General features: G+C 35.8%; 1 protein-coding gene across 9 annotated transcripts in view; it reads left to right on the top strand.

The window, feature by feature from the left end:
• Positions 1–23,231, top strand: part of EPHA5 (EPH receptor A5) — a 408,082-nt gene that overhangs the window by 80,095 nt on the left and 304,756 nt on the right. For all 9 annotated transcript variants that reach the window (XR_011567208.1, XM_070791518.1, XM_070791523.1 and 6 more), the window contains exon 3: positions 3,419–4,082. Coding sequence is in view for 8 of the 9 variants with exons in the window: in XM_070791518.1 (XP_070647619.1) it covers positions 3,419–4,082 (664 nt within the window). In the remaining variant the exon portion in view is untranslated. The remainder of the gene's footprint in view (positions 1–3,418; positions 4,083–23,231) is intronic.

Genomic DNA, 23,231 nt, shown 5'->3' with positions numbered 1-23,231 from the left:
TGAAACTGATTTGTTTTCAGTGGCCAGTGGGGAAAGAAGCAAGCCCAAGAGTTTGAGAGAGAAATTTAGCCAGCTCAAGCTGGGTGTGTAATCAGTTCTTTAATATTAAGTCATAGAAATAGGAATGAGGAGAAAGCAAACACAGAGAAAAGTCTAGGCTTAGAGGGTGGGGTTTGAGGAGTAGTGGGACCTGAAGAATAGAACTAAATCCACTAAATTATGTGCAATGACGATGTGTCCAAACTGCCCAGGCACCTCACTTATAGTAATCAACAAATAGTTTTATTATGCTATGGAAACAGGAATTCCAACAAAATTACACTGAAAATATTGCATTTTCTGTCTATACTCTTCTTTAAATTACGATAGTTCATTGACATGACCTTTGCAAAAGTGTCTGGGAATATACCTGTTGTGATCTTAAGTTCTCGGAGAGTGTTACTTTCTCTTCATCCACTTGTTTCTTCTTTGTAAATAAGATATTTGCTTAGGATAGCAAGATATCTTCTTTGTATTAAAAGGGAAGACAACTTCAAAGAATTCAGCATTTTATTTCAGCTAGCCAATCTAAAATAAAGGAAATATTTTTGTTTGTTTCTTAGTGTATTTGTCTAGATAGGAGCAGCTATTTATTGGAAATGCATCTATATTACCTTTTTGAGTCTCTGAATGGCTTACGGCCATAATTATTTAAAAGGAATTACTCCTGTTCATTCATTAGAAATAGAAAATGTGAGCCTTCATTTATATTTTGGACACTTGAAAAGAAAGATAAATAAAATCCCACCATGATATATTCTAACATCAAATAAAATTACAGTTTTTCTCTTCTCAATTGAGAATATTCAGAGGAGTAACATACTTAAGCACATACTTAGAAATTATCACCCAAAGTAGTACCTATTAAGCTGTCTTGTCAAGTGCTGCTTTGCTTGCATTTTTAATAATATTTGTGGTACCTTGGACTTTGTACAGACAAAGACTGTTAATTTTTTGCCTTATTATCTTGCAAAATGCTACTATTCCTTTTACTTGTCCAGTTCTTTTGACTTGCTAGTAGGGCCCTGTTGGACTATAAGATGCAGAAATAGGTCTTTTATAAATGATTCAAGGCCAGGGATTAGAAATATGTTTGTTATTTGCATTGTAGAACTCTTAAAAATAAGAGAATCTAAAACAGAGATAACGTGGCATTTTGGTTTTCCTTTTTCAGGGAAGAGCTTTTTTTGATGCTCTTTTCTGATTTATTAATTCAAAGGAAATACATTTAATCTTCTTACAATAAATTAATCACTTTTGTTATTTTCATTTGGTTAGTTGAGATGCTTTTTTCCATGAAATATTAAGCATAGGATTTAGTAACCATTTATAATAAATAACATTGATATCTGGATGGCTTCATGAAGAAACTGTAAATAGTTTAATGAGAGACAAAGCTGATTAGAAAATCAGAGGCAAAGTACAATTTATATACATTTTGAGAGGGGGCAAAAGTGAGATTAAATGAATGAACTAAGGTTTCATGTAACCCTCTAATGTAAATGTTGTTAGGAAAGATACAGTCTTGATGTCTGTCTTGTGATTTGAGTGAACTCATCAGTTTTCCCTCATTAACACCTTTTACTTCTGTCTTTCTGATGGCAGCTAGAATTCTGAGAGTGGCCATCTAAGGTATACGATTTATGTGCATCCCTTGTGATGCCATTTTTCACATCTGTGTCAGTTGAACAGAATCAAGCAATAACGCTCCATTTAATTTCATGTCTAAAGAAATGAGGTTCTATGAAGTTTATTATCTATAATATTTAATGTCTGAAATCACATTTTGGATTTATTGAAAATCAGTATGTACGGTTTCATTACTCTGTGTGTTTCAGGATAATTTTTAAAGATTTAAAACAAAATTGCATGTACTTTTATTCCCACAGATTCTAGACAGGTTTAAAATAATTTGTTATAATAACATCTTTATGAAGAATAAAAATCTGACTTACACTGTATAAAATGTGGTATGGTACAGTGACATTCTCAAAACTGTAGTGTTGATAGTTTGCTAGGAGAGAGAGGTTGAGATCTCTTATTTGACTGAATAGTATTTTGAAAGCTATATAAATCGTACTTAATTTTTTACATCCTGTATATATTCATAACATTTAAGGTTATTAGGCATAAAATAAGCATTAGTAAGAAAGAATTAATGCATTCTCAGGTTATGTATAACAAAAAATCACTTAGTATTTGAAATGATGAGGTTCTCTGTATTACTAGTCTATAATTTGTATATCTCTATTTTCTTTCTGTCTCTAGGTTTATATTTGTGGGTACATGTATGATTAAACCCTTCGTAACCCAGTTTGGGGGGTTTCCCTGGTACCTTGAAGTTTACCTGGTGGCTCAGGTGGTAAAGCATCTGCCTGCAATGTGGGAGACCGGGTTTGATCCCTGGGTGGGGAAGATCCCCTGGAGAAGGAAATGGCAATCCACTCCAGTACTTTTGCCTGGAAAATACCGTTGCCAGAGGAGCCTTGTAGGCTACAGTCCATGGGGTCACAAAGAGTCAGAAACAACTTGAGCGACTTCACTTTGACTTCACTCTCTGGTACCTCAGTTTTTAAAGAATCCGCCTGCAATGCAGGAGACCTGGGTTCCATTCCTGGGTCGGAAATATCTGCTGGAGAAGGGATAGTCTACTGTCTTCAGTATTCTTGGGCTTCCTTGGCTCAGTTGGTAAAGAATCCACCTGCAGTGTGGGAGACCTGGGTTCGATCCCTGGGTTGGGAAGATCCCCTGGAGAAGGGAACGGCTACCCACTCCAGTATTCTGGCCTGGAGAATTCCACATGGGGTCGCAAAGAATCGGACATGGCTGAACGACTTTCAACACAGTTTTTAAAAGAGTCCTACCTGATTGGTTGAATGAAATAAACTATTTTAAGCTAATGAATATTCCTTCAAGTTTTGTTATGTTGTGTTGTTTGAGAGTTGAATGTGGATTCAGTCATGTTTATCTCCCTTCTTTTCTTCATTTGCTGCTTTTTTCTCATTGTTATGGTTTTAAAAAATTATACTTCCTTTTCTACAGACTTTCTTCCAAATATGCATATTTCCCTCACTGCTTCTTGTTAATCATATCCCACATTGAATTTTATTTTTACTCTGAAATACATGAATTTTTCTGGAGAATATCATTCACATGTTTTCACACCTGAGTTACATTTGAGACAATGACTAATATATTGCAGATTAATTTAATTTGAAAAGGGAAATTATTTTTAAAAATTTTTATTGTATATCTCCTTCTCTCAATACTGTATATTGAGGCTACAGAAATTTTACATCTGAATTAATTTTCTTTTATTTTGCTGGTTATTTTCTAATCATCTTTTTACTTTTTTGTTTTTCTATTTTACATTCTACAGTGGGAAGAGATTGGTGAAGTTGATGAAAATTATGCCCCTATCCACACATACCAAGTATGCAAAGTTATGGAACAGAACCAGAATAACTGGCTTTTGACCAGTTGGATCTCCAATGAAGGTGCTTCCAGAATCTTCATAGAACTCAAATTTACTCTGCGGGACTGCAACAGTCTTCCTGGAGGGCTGGGGACCTGTAAGGAGACTTTCAACATGTATTACTTTGAGTCAGATAACGAGAATGGGAGAAACATCAAGGAAAACCAGTACATCAAAATTGATACCATTGCTGCCGATGAAAGCTTTACAGAACTTGATCTTGGTGACCGTGTCATGAAACTGAACACAGAGGTCAGAGATGTAGGACCTTTAAGTAAAAAGGGATTTTATCTCGCTTTTCAAGATGTGGGTGCTTGCATTGCTCTTGTTTCAGTGCGAGTGTACTATAAAAAATGCCCTTCTGTGGTACGACATTTAGCTGTCTTCCCTGACACAATTACTGGAGCTGATTCTTCACAGTTACTTGAAGTGGCAGGCTCCTGTGTCAACCATTCTGTGACAGACGAACCACCCAAAATGCACTGCAGTGCTGAAGGGGAGTGGCTGGTACCCATTGGGAAATGCATGTGCAAGGCAGGATATGAAGAGAAAAACGGCACCTGTCAAGGTAAGAGTTTGCCTGCGGATCTGCAGGGGCTGTCTGCTTCCCTTGGATCATGTATATGTATATCTTCCAGTGATTATGAGCAAATGACCTTTTACTTTGCTAATTTATGGAGATTATTTCTCTTCAAGTTTGATTTCTCTCCTCTCAGAATTTTAAAACTTCTGGCAATGATGAAAGATTTGAAGTTATATTCTACTGGATATACATAATTAGTACTCAGAGAGTGTCTTACTTGCAGTGTAGTATTTCATATTCATTTTGCTTTCAGAAATTTTATTTTTGAACAACTCACATCAGGGGATATTTCTTTGTTTATCTGCTACTCTATCATGACTCTGTCTCTCTGAAGAGAAAAATAATACTCTTGTTATATGAAATTCAAATGTAAACTTTGATGAGACTTGGCATGCTTTTAACTGCCTTCTAAAGATTCTTTAGGTATAAGTTCTGCCATATGAACTTCATTGGACATATGTGGAAGATGACAGGACTTAGTTTACCATGTTGTGTGCATATAATAGCTATTACATACTTGCTTTTAAGAATGTACAGGTTAACTTTAAATGCATAATAAATAGTGCCCAAGAAAGTAACTGTTTGGAGATAGAACCAATACAGAAAGGTCATTTCAAAGCAGTTTGCACTTGGATTATTTTTTCTGTTTTAATTTTTCTTTTAAATTGAAACTTGATCATGCATGCTTCTTTTTCATTTGAAAAAACTCTTATTTTGTCCACAGTGTGGTGACTTGCCCTTTAAAACTTGGATCTTTCTCAGTGGCTTCATGAAACAGGATAGTACTTTATGTCAAAGTCAAGAACAGCTTATGAGGAAGAAAACACACTTTCCTTATAGGGAAAAAATTAACCCTTATGAACCCGAACTTGTTTTCACCATGATATGCACATACCAAATAGGTAATGAGAGTTAACATGTCTTAACTGAAGAGAAAACCAAATACCGAGAAGTCCCCTATGCCCATTGGTAGCTTCAGGTACAATTTATTTTCTAAATTCAGTATGTAATGTGGATCACCCTTGCTCAGGTTTCTTCAGGCTTGACTGTAGATTGACTGTAGATCCGGGGAAACAACACTAATCTGTAAATCATACTGATGTTGCTTATTTATCTCTAGAAATGCATTGCACCACATTTGCATCACTTCATGTGTGTATACCATCTACAATTAAGTGCATGATTATTTCTCCATGTAATCTACAGCTCGCTATTCCTTTATATATAAAGTTTTATTAAATAAAAATTATGTTTCAGATATGCCTTTACGTTTGTCAAGGAAATGAATCAGATTTTATTTAGGGTTGAATTTAAAGGAAAGTTTTAACTAACATTACCTTCACTTCTCTTTTTGAGTAACCTTCTTGGCATAGGTGAAGACGTATGTAACTGTAGAATCAGCAGTGGGAGTTAAACATAATCCATTGAATACATTGCATTGTTTTCCCTAAAATGCTTACAAAATCTTATTATTTCTAAGAATTTGTTTACCAGTATTATAAGGCACCATGCTCTATTTGATTATCTATTTATATCATTTTTGTCAATGATATGTGGTAACTTTAGTTCAGAACATATTGACCTTTGTCTTCATCCAGATTGGTACACAATATAAAGGACCTTTGCATTCAAAGGATACTTTTTTACTGTTGCTGGGATTAAAATATCCTGCAGGTGCTTATCATGAAAATACCTGGGTGAAGTAGTATTCTGACAGGATGCTTTTAGTGCATGCATCCACTGCATCTTTCTCCTCTCATACTCTTAGTAGTTGAGGAGTAGAGGCCTGAGAGAAAAAGGAGAGGCCACTTGGTAGAAATTTCACTCCACTGGATTCTGTCTTAATGTGCTTATTACCCTACTGTGGTAGGAGGAACGAAGGCAGTGGGGTCATGAAGGCAGTAGACTGCACAGCCCCAGAAGATGTTCTACACAATGTAGTCTGTGTGAATAGTGCCTCTTGATGTTTTCCCGTGTACCAATGATATGTGGCCATTCTATGAGGAATGTCAAACATTTATTCTGTAAATAATTTACTGAGTGAATAAATAAATGTTGAAGGTTTGTCTTGGAAAATTAGGGTGTCACAGATGGTCCCATATAAATAAATATATGTGTTTAAACCTAGTCATAATATGTATGTGCAAATATAAATGTATGAGTGTGTGTGTCATATAAAATTCCAACATAACTCTTTCTTCAATTTTAATGTGCTATCCCCAAACCTCTAAGTGGGGATCTTGTTGTTTTGGAAATATCCTTGGTAGGTCAGAAATCTAAGAATCGTTCTTGACATATCCTTCCTGCTCACTTCCCAGTTTCAATACCTCACAAGGTATTTATAAATTTCCCACCCAGCTCTCATAAAATCATCCACTTCTCTCTGTTTCCTTTTTCCTCCAATCTGTAAGCATATCTTGTTGGAAAGTTTATTTTTAAATAATGAATAGCTTTTTATATAGTTTTGGTTTTTGAACCATGTGAGTGTGTCACTCTACAAAAATACAAATCTGGTAGTTGCACAAACCCAACCGCCCAGTCCCTGCCTACTCCCAAGACACTTAAAGTACTTCAGTAGTTTCCTTTTTTTAAGGTTTTTAAAATAACATTTATTTCTTAAAAGTTAACATGTGCATAATAGGAAACCAAAAAGCACAAGAAGCAAAAAACGAAGTCGTTCATAATCACAAGCAGTTTACCATTTGACATGTCCTTCTAGGTCTCATTTGTGTATTTTCACAACTAAGCATCCATTTTTATGTAATTAAGACTGTACAGTTATGTATCATGCTGTTTCACACATCATGAATATTTAAGGATGAACTGGGAGATTGGGTATGATGTAAACACACTAGTATTTAAAATGGATAACTAATAAGGAAATAAGGATCTACTGTATAACACAAGAAACTCTACTCACTACTCTGTAATGGCCTGTATGGGAAAAGAATCTAAAAACGCACACATATATATGTATATGCAATAACTAATTCACTTTGTTGTATACCTGAAACTAACTCAACATTGCAAATCAACTCTACTCGAATGTATATGTATGTGTGTATATATATATATGTGTGTGTGTGTGTATATATATACACACATAAGTGTCTCCTTCAAATAAAGTTTATAAAATAGCCTAAGATCCTTCATGGCTTTGCTCCTATTAGCTTTCTCAGTTCAGTTCAGTACAGTTGCTCAGTTGTGTTTGACTCTTTACAATCCCAGGAATTGCAGCATGCCAGGCTTCCCTGTCTATCACCAACCCCTGGGGCTTACTCAAACTCATGTCCATGGAGTCAGTGATGCCATCCAACCGTCTCATCCTCTGTTGTCCCCTAATCCTCCTGCCTGCAATCTTTCCCAGCATCAGGGTCTTTTCCAATGAGTAAGCCCTTCCCATCATGTGGCCAAAGTATTGGAGTTTCAGCATCAGCATCAGCCCTTCCAGTGAATATTCAGGACTGATTTTCTTTAGGATTGACTGGTTGGATCTCCTTGCAGTCCAAGGGACTCTCAAGAGTCTTCTCCAACACCACAGTTCAAAAGTTAGTTATCTATTTTATAAATACTATGTTAAAATTATTATTTTTAAATAAGTAATTTTGTTTACCTTTGTACTTACCTGTAGGAAACATCATTGGTCACAAAATTGACAAATGTCTTTTAAATTAATCTTTACTTAGTCCTAAGATTCTCAGGCCAAATTTTCAAAGTTTCAAATATTAAATGGTATATGATTGGCATATGATATATTAACTGTTATAGAGGTCATCTTAGTGAGTTTGTAGACTTCAAAGCATCACATGCTAAAATGTGTTTATTTATAAATATAACCTTATTACATACTTACATTTAATTACTTGATTTCTTTGATAATCGAAATATGTTGTGATTTAATAAGGCTATAAATATAAGAAGCTAAAGTTGAGTAAACCTATTGTAATGATTATCATATATTAAGATTTACTAGGAGGTGACCATGTAGTTGCTGTCAGATCATTTTCATGTGACCTGATACACAAGGGCATGATAGACCTGACCCACAGTCTCTTAGCAGCTAAACATTCAAGAAGCAGAATGCTAGACAGCTCATTAACATATGGCTTCAACCCAGAAGACAACCAAGAAGTGATTCAGGAGTCCCTGTCCATTAATCAATAGCAGATCATGATCTATCATTTCCATGTCTCCTTACTTAACTTCCTTTATAAGAATTTAACTACCTTTTCCATAATTATCTGATATTAACAAGGTAACCGTATATGCTGGTTTCTGTTATCAACTTAAAATATAGAGTCCATTTATTTTTTGAAGGCTTACTTGTATGCCTGAATTTTCTATAATAAACTGCCTTAAAGTATTCAAATTTATTTATTTGAAATATTCTTTATTTTCAGGTACTAATAATATATTGAATCCGTTTATACAAGCATGTTTTCATACTTATTATTTATTATTATTTCTGAGAAAATTCATGCTATTTTTCCCTTAAGAATCATGTGAAATTTTTTTGAGTACAAAATTGTTAGCAAAAACCCATTTTGGAAGTTTCTGCTTTTTATTGAAGTGAATATGTTTGACAGAAGTAATTGAGTTCACATGAATCAAATGTTGCCTGCTGAGTTCTCTTGTGATTATGTTGCTGACTTACTCAGATGCAAGGCAAGACCACTAATCTTCATCAGTTGCTAGTGGAATGAAGTAGTAATTTGAAATTACCCCTAGATAATTATAGTTTCACTTATATCAAATGGAGGAAAGAGATTTAGATTGTGGGTCACTGCCAAAATCAGTGAGTGAAGAAGGTATATAGTGCATGCTCAAATACAGGGTAAGGGGGGTCACATGCCAAGGGCTGTGGAGAAAAAGCACTTATTAATTGTCCAACTGGGAAATGATTGCACAGCAAGGAAATGTAGTGAAAATACTGAGCTCAAGAAGGAGCCTTGATTCAGAAACAGTAAAGATACTGTAGGGAGTAGTACGTCGATCATTCAGACTTCTGGTGCATATTTATGTTTGAAACAAAATTGGCTGGAAATTTAGAGTATTAGGTGTTCGCGTAATTATGCATTGGAGAGCCTAGTTATTTTTAATTAGGCATGTTACCAAAAAGCATCAAAGGGGCTGAACTTTGGTCCTATTTGGTATGCTCTTTTATGCAACAAAAGGAAACTAATTTTGATTTAAAAATTTTAACAAAAGACTGATTTTGAAATCACAGAGTGATTGGTGTCAGTGGTGTGTGAGTCCATGTGTGTGTGTGTGTATGTGTGTGTGTGTATGTGTGTGTGTGTGTATGTGTGTGTGTGTGTCTGTCCTATTGCTGTGAACCACCACTGAGACAATTAAGTGATTAAGTCATTTCATCTATTTGCAGGTATCCCACTAGATTTTCTTTTTACCTCCTCACTTGAATAATTTTGGACCAATTCTATTGAATGTTATGACTTTTTATGTTAATATTATGTTTAATATTAAAATGTTAGTGTGCTTTTTCCCCCCCGAATCAAGGTTTCAAAACACTGGTAATATTGGTATTTGGGGCCAAATACTAGTTGTTTGGGGGGATCCTGTTCACCGTAGGACATTTACCAGCTTACTGGCTTCCCTAGTGGTTCAAATGTAAAGAATTCTCCTGTAGTGCAGGAGTCCTGGGTTTGATCCTTGGGTTGGGAAGAGTCCCTGGAGAAGGGAACAGCTACCCACCCCAGTATTCTAGCCTGGATAATTTCATGGACTGTATAGTCCTTGGGTTCGCAAAGAGTTGGATACGACTGATCAATTTTCACTTTGGCCTCTCAGTCACTAGATTAAGTAGGGTACTCCGCTCCTGATTTTTAATAGCCAAAAATGCCTCCATGTATTGCCAAATGTTCCTTCGGGGCAAAATCTCTCTTAGTTGAGAACCACTAACTGAAATATATTCCCTCTGCCTATATTAACAGATGTGCTGCTGAAACTAAATACATTTATAGATTAGTTACCTATGCAAACGTGGACAATTTTCTAAAGAATGAAAGACCTGTACATTTCTTAAAATGCGTGTACATTTTGAAACTTGCCTAATTTAACTTGAATATAGAGACATGGAATATCTGGAAATATGCTGCTGGTGAGAGGCAACGTACTCTGTAGTTTCTTAAGCACACAGATTCTGGACCAGAATACCTGGATTCAAATCTTGCTGCTTCCATTTATCAGTTATATAACCAATGTCCAAGTTATCAGATCTCTTTATTCCTTGTTTTCCTCATCTCTGTTAATAGCTACCTCATAGCAATCCTATGAAAAATTATATGAAAATTATTTAGAATAGTGCCTAGAAAACAGTGCTTATTCAATAAACATTAGCTTTGTCTTAGCTCTCACATTATACAGGAATATGTGTCTGTCTATTGGAAAATACATGGTAGCTTTGACTTATAAAAATTCTCTAGTTTATTCAAACTAGAGAGCATATCCTTGAATAGTATCATTTATAAAAGGATGATCCTACATTTTTATTTACTGGGTGGTCAAAACTGTGTAAATATATTGTAACCTCCTTTATGAAAGATTTGCTCTCCCGTTTGATATTATCACTCATTCTTTTAAGTTATCGTACTAGGCACTGTCTAGTACGTATGTATACAGTTCCTGTGTCCTACGAATGCAGACAGATAGCTTACAAACATATATATGAACTCACACCTGCAGTCACAACTTATGAGAATTGTTACTGGCAGGGTGAGTGTGCAAGTTTAGGAAGGTGGTAAGAAAATGTTTCTCTAAAAGGGTGATGTTTAATGTAGAGGTGGAAAAAAAGCTGTATGAAGAGGACAGGGTACAGCTTAACAAGCAGAAGAAATCTTTCAATGCAGAGATCTATCATATTATATTAATTTTGGATATAGCTCTTTTCTTTCTACAGTTATATTAAAATGTATTTGCATATTAAAATCTGAGAATAAAAAGGATTCTACTCCCTGAAATTACCTGCTAAAAGAGGCTATTTATATACATATTATAGTTACCTTAAAGACAGAGAATTCCTAATAATACCTAGGGTCAAATAGATGCATATCAAATATGAAACAACTCAGTTTATTTCTGAGTAATACTGGTGAATGGCAACTTGCAAATTATTATACCAATTGAAAGAATAACACCTTTTGTTTTTTAAGAACTTAATGTTTCATTGGTTCAGCAGTTGTTGGTAACTTGTGAATCTTCAACTGTATGTACATAGTTAAAAAAGATAAAGATTTGGCTGTAAAGGAAAGGACATAGATGCAGCAAACACTCCATAATCCCTCCTAGACAAACTTTTGCTCTTGATTTTGCATTCCTACTTTCTCACTCAGACAAGGAGTATACTAGGCAAAGTCTTGAGTCTCCCTTTCCTATCCCATATTTAGAATAAATATAAAAAATAGATGCTATGACTCAGATTTGCAGTAATAACTACTTTGTACATTTTATTTTGAGTCAGTCTCTAGAAAGTCTCGGAGAAGGCAATGGCAACCCACTCCAGTACACTTGCCTGGAAAATCCCATGGATGGAGGAGCCTGGTGGGCTGCAGTCCATGGGGTCGTGAAGAGTCAGGCACGACTGAGCGACTCCACTTTCACTTTTCACTTTCCTGCATTGGAGAAGGAAATGGAAGCCCACTCCAGTGTTCTTGCCTGGAGAATCCCAGGGACAGAGGAGCCTGGTAGGAGGCCATCTATGGGGTCATGCAGAGTTGGACACGACTGACGCGACTTAGCAGCAACAGCTAGAAAGTCTTACGATGACAGCACATTCCATATTGTTATTGTGCAAAGGAATTTTAGTATTATTGATCAGGAGCTCCATTATGACCCGTTGGATGGAAAATTGTTATATTTATGTTCAAGTGGTTCATACAAAAAAATCTCTTGATAAAAAGTATTTGTTTAAATGATGTTCATTGAATAGACTACTTTTGTTATAATAAATTAATATAGAAATATATAGAACTTATACAGAAATACAGACATAAATTAATATGAAAAGATAATTCTGAGAAAAATTGTTTAATGATAAAGGCTTTATATATTGCCATATATCTGAATTGTTATATTCAGAACCGATTTAAATTCTATAATTTAAATAATGTGCTGGGAAACCAAAAGATAGTCCTTCTGTTTTATTACTTGCTTTTTTTTATTACCCAGATCGGAGCAGAAGGATTTTCACCAAGTTTGATAACATAAATCAGTATAGCTGTCATGGGAAAAGTTGTTTGTACAGGAAAATTTAATGTTGAAAACTCACAGAGTGTGATTCAACAAATATCTCCATGTTCTTAGATTCTTAAGAGCAAAAAATTAAAAAAGAAATGAATGTAAATGATAAGAAACAAAGTAGCCAACACTGGCATAAAATCATTAAGCAGACTTAAAACTTCAAAATTGATCTGAAATGACCAGGAGATTTTTGCATGCACGAAATAGAGGACTTTGGGCTTGAAGGTGATACAGCTCTCAGTTCAAATCTCATGCTTCTATTTGGTAGTTATGTGACTGCGGCCAAATACAAAATCATATTGAGTCCAATTTTCCTCCTGGGTGTAATGTTAAATAGTACACAAGGGACCTGTAGAGATAACCTTTTGATATAGATTGTAATTATATGGCTTTTGACAGTTTTAGACCTAATGAAATTGTTTCCTTTTTTCTTTCTGCTAATTACTTCTTGACTTTGGAATGCCATATTAAATACCAATGCATTCTACTGTGGTCATCAGTAAAAAATGTTGGCAAATTAGGAGAAAAAATCAAACCACAGCAAACTAGAGAAAAAGGCACAAAATGGCACTTATGTCCAATTCATTCCAATTTATGAATTACATTTTTGGAGTGCTTTTTTTTTATTGGCTTATAGAGGTTATTCACATGATTTAACATTTCCTCCCACTGAAGAGATTATTGGGACCAGTTTTTATCTAATTCTTCTCTTCTATACACTTTTACAGTGCAACACAATAATTTTAATAATTTGAAACCATATTATTGCTAGGCAAACCTATAAGAGATTCTTATTCCATTGTGTGGTGCTGGCCAGAGCTGCAGTATTCTTTTTAAGCTCCTTAGGTGACTGTAACATTGGCCCAGATTAATGAGTATCATGATAGTTTGGATTAAGTTTTGGTGGCTTTTAGTATTTTGTGTAAATTTGTACTCTAAAACCTCATCCAGGGAAGGCCACAGATTTTGATTCCTGAAGACCAGTTTCTCTGTGCCCCCCGACCCCATGAAGAGGTCCTACACTCATAAACCTTTTTGGCTCTCCTTGTGTATATGGCAGTCTTTTACCCAGTGTCTTTTTTTTTCCCTGTATTCCAATAAAAAATTATTTATATAAACAGGTGACAGGAAGAATTTGGATCATAGGTTATACTTTACTAACTGATTTATACCCAAATATACTGCTGTTCAGTCGTTCACTCATGTCCCAGCTCTTTGTAACCCCAGGGACTGCAGCATACCAGGTTTCCCTATCTTTCCCTATATCCTGGAGTTTGCTCAAACTCATGTCCATTGTGTTGATGATGCCATCCAACCATCTCATCCTCTGTCACCCCCTTCTTCTCCTGACCTCAGTATTTCTCAGCATCAGGGACTTTTCCAATGAGTAGGCTCCTTTGTATCAGGTGGCTGAAATATTGGAACTTCAGCTTCTCCATCAGTCCTTCTGATGAATATTCAAGGTTGGTTTTCTTTAGGATTGAACCTGTATCAACAACACAGAAATGATAAGCATATTAATGCTTTGTCTTATTCCATCTAACTTTTCAAAGTCTTCTCTTTTTCTCCTCCTCCTCCTCTTCCTCAGTGCCTTCTTAAGAGTGCAGCCGGTTCTTCAAGGTTTCAGACTCTGAAAGGGCTTCCCACTTGACACAAGGTTATGGTCTTTTTCCCTGGACCCTGGAATATTAAAAGACAAGTCTACAGTTTCCCACACTCATCTTCAGCCCTTCTGGCCTGCAGAGAGGCAGGATAGGATCAGCATTAAAGGTAGCACTCTATGCTTCAGCTCCCTCTATCTTTTCTGCCGCCTGTGGATTTCTTTTCTCAGATTTACAAATTTATTGCTGTCTTAAAATTTCCCCGCATTAAAACAAAGCACAGCAAATGAGTCCTGCCAAGTGGCAAAACAAACAACTTAGTAACAAGTTTGATATCCTTTATTCAAGAGAAAATAATCCATGAATTGTGGGAGTATAATGCCTCGCCACCTGTAGGACCCTTTTCTTGGATTTTGAGTAGTGTGAGATTTTTAGAGCATTAGAAGAGGCAACATGGAAGCAGAAAATGATTGGCTAAGAGATCTGGATTTCCTTACAAGGCTAGCAGGTCATACTTTCTAGGGTAAGGTGGACTGACTAAAGGAGAAGGCAATGGCACCCCACTCCAGTACTCTTGCCTGGAAAATCCCATGGATGGAGGAGTCTGGAAGGCTGCAGTCCATGGGGTAGCGAAGAGTTGGACACGACTGAGCGACTTCACTTTCACTTTTCACTTTCATGCATTGGAGAAGGAAATGGCAACCCACTCCAGTGTTCTTGCCTGGAGAATCCCAGGGACGGGGGAACTTGGTGGGCTGCCCATCTATGGGGTCGCACAGAGTCGGACATGACTGAAGCGACTTAGCGGCAGCAGCAGCAGGACTGACTAAAGCTGGGTTGTAGGATACTGGTTGCGGTATGTTAGGTTTCTCCTAAGTGCAGGCTGATTTAGGTTTAGATTTGCGAAATGTGCTCGGCTGCTGCGTTGTCCTCTTGTTTTGTGGGTCCTGGTATATAAATTGACTTTGTGTGTGTGTGTGTGTGTGCGTGCTCAGTTGTGTCCAACTCTTTGCAATCCCATTGACTGTAGCCCACCAGGCTTCTTTGTCCATGGAATTTTCCAGGCAAGAATACTGGTGTGGGTTGCCATTTCCTACTCCAGTGGAATCTCCCCAACTCAGGAATAGAACCCATGTCTCTTGTGTCTCCTGCAGTGGCAGGAAGATCCTTTACCATTGCCTCACCTGGGAAGCCCCAAACTTTGTTCCAGTTAATTTAGTAATTCTAGATGTTTGTACCTAGAGTGTTTCCAGCTTTACTTAGAACTTCATGTTGTTGGAACCAGAAGACTTGGGTGAACTTGGAAACTCTTAAGTTTCAGTCTACATTTCCCTAAGTACCAGTGCCCAAATATAAAAGTTTTAATGTTGAAAAATTATTACTGACCTATAGGAAGCTAAAATTAGTGAAAGATATATAGGTCCCAGTCTGAAACACTCTCCACCTGTCAGATGCAAAATTCATTAGTAATAATTTTATCATAACTTAAAAGAAATTCCTTTTTTTTCAAATATACATTTCATTTATGTTTTAGTCAACACATTTTATTTTAGTAAAGTGTTAACAGCTGAAAAAAAAATCGGACGAACATTTACCAAGTAAAGTACCTTTTTAAATGAGAATTGACATTTTAACATGGAAATGTATAGAGAAAAGGATATCTTTTACTTTCCTTCTTCTGCTTGTTTCTTTAGAATTAAAATGATTTACAGAAGACTGGGAAATAATTTTTCCATTTCTATACATTCTTTCCACATTCCTTTATCAGAAGTCTTTCAAACTTCTTCAAAAAAATTATTTAAAAAATTAATTTCAAGAAAAGGACATCCTGGCTTTGAGAAAGGAGTATAAAAAAATTTCTGAAATTTGGAAACAGAAACTAGTAGTCATACTGTTTTGTTTAAAACAGTTTCAGCATCAAGCATACTGAATGTTACCTGCAAAATTTACTTTCATGTCATTAGCCACCTTGGTAATTATAATAAATATTTCATCCTGAATAAAGAAAACAAAAGACAGGAGTTTAGAAGTGCTATGTTAATATGCTATTTATTGAAATAAGAATAGTAATATTTTTTCACAGTACTAAAAATGGAGCCATAATACTGATGTAAATCTTCCTATACTTATAGACTCTTTATTATACCACAATAACTAAAACAAAATTATCCCTTTGCAGAAAAAAAGAACTTTAATTTGGGAGTGGGAACAACATATTTAAATTTTAGCACATCCAGTGACATTACTTTAGCTAATCAGGATTTAACTTATTAATTGTAAATTTTATGATCATCAGTAAAGTGGTAAAGTGTTGTCCAGAGTTTGGAAGTAGGGAGAGTATCAACCTGCCTAGTATCACACAGCCACCACATTTTAAACTTGACATTAGAATGGTATGTTAATTTCAGATTCTCCATTCTACTGTTGTACTTTGAACAGTATGTAAACACCTTTAACCACAAATTGATTTGTAGTCTGTAACCACATATAGCATCCATGGTAATCCTAAGTAAAAATCTCTGATTCTTCTTAACACCATATTTCTATTACAACTAATACATTAAATATTTTCTGCTGTACATGTTTAGATTTATGTAGTATACCTCCTGTATGGATTAGCCTTGAAAAATCTACTTAAGTGCTTTGGAGGGTTGCACAGAGACCTGACTGCCTCTAAGCAACTAATAAGATGCTTAGTTTAATTTGTAGGTATCTATCTGTCTAATTGATTTATTTATATATCTAGTTTATACTACTCACAGGAAAAAAAGATTAAGTATGCTATTTACCTAAACAGTATAATTTATTGCCTTTTAATTAGACTGTATATTAGTTCAGAGGGACATGCCTATTGTTATAAAGAAGGAAGGCATGGAGTCACTAGCCCTAGCATAGTTTTTCTCTAAAATTGTATCACTCATTAGCTTTTACATTAAAAATATGAATTATAGCTATTCATGGTCTCATAACTGGTTTTCTTTATGGAAATGCTTTTGTATCCTTTATTATTTCTGGTCATGGATGTAGATCACATCTTATCCTCTAGTGTTTGATTCTCTTTGTTGTTTAAATCTTTGTCTTCATTTATGGCTGACCAGTAGGGTTCATCCTTAAGAACTCAAGTGATTTGTTGATGTGCTTTGATCTTTTCTGAGCTTGAAGATATCCTCCTCATTCGAGTGCTGTTGATATATAGTTTTTTAAAAAGAAAAGGAAAGGGAAGAAAGAAGAGCCACAGTTTGGGGGAAGTAACAATTAGAGCAAATGATAATTTGACTGATGGATAACTCCATTTCTTTGATGGAATTGTTGGCAGGAATCAGACATAGAGAATGAACGCTCCAAAGTTCCTGCTGTGTGATTGTGCAGGAACCTAATAATACACTGCTCCGTATGAATAAGGGCTTTTCCTCTGATGAATTCTAAGTGCTGGGGAGAGGATTCTGTTCGGACATTTCTTAAATAAAGAACAGGAGTATCAAAATTTTATTTTCTATTTTATGGATTGAGAAGTAACATGATGTGATTTCCCCCAAATTTCCCAGTACTCCCTCACACTTCCCTCTATGGCACTAACTCTAGTTTTGCACCTCACAATCAGGGAACAACATATTCACTGGCTCCTGTGAAAGATTCCCCCGTGTTCACCTAGTCCCAGTATTTTCCAATGCTAAAAGCTTCTTTTTTTAGAACCAGACTGACCCGTATTATTTATTTATTTAAAATTCTCTTTAGAAGGTTTTGTGTGTCATCTGTTTTTGCTCTTTTGGTTCAAGCATGATTTAATATGTCAACACTGATTTGCTTAACTGGCTTTGATTGTCTTCCATACTTTACTCAGAATGAGGCAGTCTCCTTTCAAGCATGTTGCTGCCCAGATAAATGAAATGTCACAACAGTGAGGTCTCCTTGTTTTATGACAGCAGTAGCTTTTTCTTGAACACAGTCAGTGGCTGGAGAGAGTGTGGTGAGGGCATTTACACAGTAATAATAGAACCCACTTAAGTCAGCCTTCCCTCTTTGGACCCAAGCAGACAAGCAGCAAAAGATAATGCACTTAAACTTAGGGGAACTTCACTCTTAATTCAGGTGAAAATGAAGTTAAATCCAAAATAGAAACTTTTCCCCCACTATGGACAAAAGGAAAAAAAATCTGTTAGTAGTTGCCTCAAAATAATACTCAAGGATAGCACCTTATTTTTATGGTTTGATTTCTTCCATGCTTTATTGCCAGTCCCTGAGATGTTATTGCTCTCAGTACATAAAGTTAGAAACTAATCCACAGGGAAAAAAAAAAAATGTTTCCACTGTCTCCCACAATAAAGGTATTGTTTATGATTTTGAAACCTGGATTAGATTTTAAAGATTGGAGGCTCACGAAGCTTAGTACTTAGCACAGAGCAAATCCTCAGTACATGCTAGTTAGCTGTAAAAGTTGAAAGTGATTTCAATGAAAAATAATCCTAGGCAAAGTGCTGAAGTTTTGCTTGTTTGTGTTTTTTGAACTAACATTTATTTGCTTGAGTTGCTTTCATCACCCTGGGATATTGGCCTATCCTTCTAGGAGACTTGGAACCCTGGGAGTTGGGAGCACTCTGTCCAGTCTGCATTGAGGCAGCTTCTCAGGTCAGGGCCTGTAAAGACTGAGGAGGTTTCTGAGTGTGAGTGTATGTGAGTGTAAATGTGAACTTTTAAATTTCAATTTAAGAGAGAAATAAACTGGGCCAACCAAGCCTGTGGCAAGGAATTAAATGTATGTTAAGGAATGGAGGAGGGCACGATAACCCACTCCAGTATTCTTGCCTAGAGAATCCTGAAGCCTGGGACGTTACAGTCCATAAGGTTGCAAAGAGTTGGACACGACTGAAGTGACTTAGCATGCATGCACAAGAGCGGAGAGTCCATTAATAATAAACTTTGATTATGGACTGAAATAAGAAATTAATCATTCAGGAGACAGAGGCAAAAAAAAAAATCTGAATTTTAGAAAAATCTGATGAAAGTGAAAGTCTTAATCAAGGACAACCTGCATCATCAAGGGGAAGACTGGCCAGAGCAATCCCAGGATCAGATCTCAAAAGACAAATTATTTTCGTCTGAGGTCAGAAGATAATGGAATGCAAACTGAGAGAAAGAGAGAAAAAAAAAAAACATTCCTAGAAAATACAAATTTGGCCAAAGAGAATATTTTGACTTTCAAGTCTGTGTGAAAAGCAATAATATACTAAAAATAATAGAGATTCCAAGAAATAAGGCCAATAAATGACAAATGACAAAAACTGACAATAAATGACAATTCTGAATGCCAGAATTGTCAGAGTATCTTAAATGGGGTAGTAAGGAAGAAGAAGGGTTGACACAGGTGCAGAGACCTGCTGTGTGCTGGTACCGTTAAATGTTTTATTCACATTCTCTCTTTTAAGCTTGACAGCATCCTGTGAGCCATAGTTTCTGGGGTAACTGAAGCACAGAGAGGTTAGTTTTAACTAAAACTAGAAAGTGGCATACTGGCATTTTAATCTAGGTGTGTTTGTTTCAAATCTGTATTTCCCACTTTCTTTTATGTTCTCCATTAAAATGCTTTTGAACTGCACTTAATTTTGTCACCCACATCTATGTGAGCAGCCCTGCACTGTACATCAGAGGTAGAGGCACCCTGGAGAGACCTAGTAGCCACCAGAGTCCCCTGGAGGAGATTCTTGCCCCCATATTCACACCTCAAACGGAGGACACGGAAAGGCATTTTGAGGGAGAAGGATTTGTAGCAACAGCTGCTGCTGCTAAGTCGCTTCAGTCGTGTCCGACTCTGTGCGACCTCATAGACGGCAGCCCACCAGGATGCCCTGTCCCTGGGATTCTCCAGGCAAGAACACTGGAGTGGGTTGCCATGTCCTTCTCCAGTGCATGAAAGTGAAAAGTGAATGTGAAGCCGCTCAGTCGTGTCCGACCCTCAGCAACCCTATGGACTGCAGCCCACCAGGATCCTCTATCCACGGGATTTTCCAAGCAAGAGTACTGGAGTGGGTTGCCACAGGGAATAGAACAAATAAAGCAAAGCAAGACTGAGTGAGAAAAATGAGAGGAACTTGTAAGAGCATGAAGCTCTGACCTTGGAGAGTAGAGGCCCTATAATCAGGAACCAAACTAGACTTGATTACATATTTTCTATGTGAATATTGATGAAGTGGTTAGATAGCATCATCAACTCAGAGGACATACATTTGAGCAAACTCCAGGGGATATAGTGGAGGACAGAGGAAACTGGAGTGCTGCAGTTCATGGAGTGCCAAAGAATCTGACATGACTGAGTGACTAAACAACAACAACATGTGAATATTCAAATAGGTGGAAGAAAAAACTTTTTGGAATAAGCCTAATTTATATGCTGAGAGAGAGTGAGAGATTGGGTTGTGAGAGTGAGAGTGAGAGATTGAGAACTATAGATGCATTTTTGACTTCTGCTTTTTGGATACTTGTGCATGTGAATTACTTTGCCTTTTGTCTGCTCTCATAAGTAGTATAGGAAATTTTTTTCTCTTTAACGTTTTAGCCTTTGGAGTAAAGGGCTTCCCTGGTGGTTCAGATGCTCAAAGATCCTGCCAGCAATGCAAGAGACCTGTGTTCGATCCCTGGGTTGGGAAGATCCCCTGGAGAAGGGAATGGCAACCCACTCCAGTATTCTTACCTGGAAAATTCCATGGACATAGGAGCCTGGTGGGCTGCAGTCCATGGGATCACAAAAGAGAAATATGACTGAGTGACTAATACTTACGTGGAATAAAGGGTCGTTTTATTGAAGTTTTGTTTGTTTTGCTGCTTTTAGTTCATCTGGGGATGGGGTAAAGAAGGAAAAACAATGAAACTGTACTGTATAATGTGAGTGTGGAGGTTTTGTACAGATTCAGGCTTGGGGAAAACCTCTGCACCTCAAGGACCTGTGTGACCTTTGAATTTCCACATCCACAGAAAAGAAACTAAATGATTCTCTGCCTCCCCACCACTTCTGATATTACACAGTTTTCAGGTAAAAGGATTCTTACTGGACGCTTCCATTTTGAAGTATATTCATGTCTTTCTTGATTGTTGGAAGTTGAAATGAAATACAGAACAAATATAATATAAAAATTTTAAAATGACCAAACATATCTTCATAAACAAAATAGTAAAATTAAAGTAATTGTTACTTCTCTGTTCACCTATCTAAATTAAACAGTGAGCCTGATGATAAAAGTAAAATGTCCTTATGTTCTAATGAGTGAAACAGAAATGTTCTGGGAAAAAATAGCATCTATTCATACATTTTTGGACCCCACTAAATGCCAAATATATAGAAGCAATATAACTCTGACAGATAAAGACCAAAACGGAGGGGATAAATGTTCCTTTTCTCTATTTTTGTCCAATTGGTTTCTAGTTTATAACATAGTTTTTAAATGCTTCTTAGAGCTTGTTGATTTATAAATGCTAGGTATATCAAATGTTTTATATTTTCTGTATAGAAAGGTCAGATATACAACTAAATATAATTGTGATCTCCAATAATTCTCACTAATCCCCGACCTTTCCAGCGAGGTTTTTCTTTGATCCTAGAGACCAAAAGATTTGTCTTTGTATTTGTATTCTGTCATTTCAGCTTCTTTGCTACTAAAGTGAATATATCCTGTTTAAACTCAGGAAAGTACTGACTACATTAGCTCTGACCGTTAATTAAAACACACTTGGAACATATTTTTTTCTCACTGGAGTGGTATTTGACCTTGAAAAACTCTGAGGCCCAACTCTCAGACAAGATTTATGTTTTTTCCTCCAATTCTTAATTATATTTTTCTAATACAAGCTGCTCTGTCATGTATTGTTTTTTTGGTTTTACTTATGACTAGTTCTACTTATATCCTCTCTTAATTTCCTTTTTTTACCCTTCCATAATAGGTCTTTCTATTACAAATTTATTTCCTTCATTTAAATACCTTTACTCTTTGAGAAGCTGTTAATTCCTGAAGAGAAAGATATTTTGGCTTTATTATTTTTTTTGCCTTACTCTTCCAAAAAAGGATGTTTGGTTTTGTTAAGAGTATTATTGTGATATGTAAAGACATAGCCTGACATAAATGTTTGTTGTGTGTGTAGAAATTTTTCTGTACAATAAATCCATTCTTTCTGTTCCATCATTAGAAGTGGTGATAATCTTGTTGATGATATTAAGATAATAATGATAACATGCCTAGCACTTCTATAGCAAATTTTATGTGGCATAGAGTCTACTGAATACTGTTTATTTATTATATAATTTATTCCACAAGCCTTATGAATCATGTATGGTTTTTAAGTTTTATGGAAAAAACAAGCAGACATAGAGAGTTTATGTAACAAGGGTATCAGTCAGTAAGTAGTGGAGTTGGATGAATGCCCAGGCCATTTGTTTAAGTCTCTGCTTTTAATTTCTATACCACGCAGTGGTAGTGGAGATACCAGCACACTGTATTTTACAAGTGTTGGTTTTATTGTTTCTCCAAAATTTTCTTTGATTTTTCTCATCAAGAGATAACCACTTCAAAAGAGTAAAGAACATGTATGTAATTATTACATGATTGATAAATATGTAAATAGACTACCTAATAATATTCTCTTAGGATGTTGTTTTGATTAAAAATATCAGGAATACTTACACACTTGATAATTTTCTCTCAAATGGGAATAGTTCAAATGCAAAGAATCTCCATCAACAATGACATTGACATATTGCAAACTCTATTTAAAAATAAACATACACTTAAGAACTAAGAGAGCAGCATTTTCACTTAGAAGTATATTTATATAAAGCTAGTAGAGATTCTTTTCTACTAGATACTCAGCTTCTGCTCACATGTAGTATCTCTTGTCCACCACTCCCCCTAATTTTAAAGGTACAATAGAGAAAAGGTTCACACGTATAGGTACGCTTTGTCACTTTGGAGCATTTTTTGGAGGGGAGTAAGGAAGCTGTGTGTTTCACTTAAAAATCTAAAAAGATCTTTTTTCTATTATCAAACTTTTGAAAGAAATTTTTTTAAAATAGGGATTTAAAATGTTGTTATTTTAATTTTAAAATACAGCTAAATAATAACTTGAATAATATGATTAAAACAAAGATTGGCATTTTTAGGTGAAGATAATTTATCTCTTTTCAGGCATCACTTTGTCTATCCGATAGTGATTTAATCACAAAGAATGAGGTATTATATTCTGAATAAATTCATAGGAGTTTATTTTTGAAGAAAACCTTCCCGCTATAAATTTT

This window comes from Bos indicus, chromosome 6 (genome assembly GCF_029378745.1).
Source record: "Bos indicus isolate NIAB-ARS_2022 breed Sahiwal x Tharparkar chromosome 6, NIAB-ARS_B.indTharparkar_mat_pri_1.0, whole genome shotgun sequence".
Taxonomy (NCBI): domain Eukaryota; kingdom Metazoa; phylum Chordata; class Mammalia; order Artiodactyla; family Bovidae; genus Bos; species Bos indicus.
The sequence above is the reverse complement of the archived record's forward strand: the minus strand, read 5'-3'. Positions and strand labels throughout refer to the sequence as shown.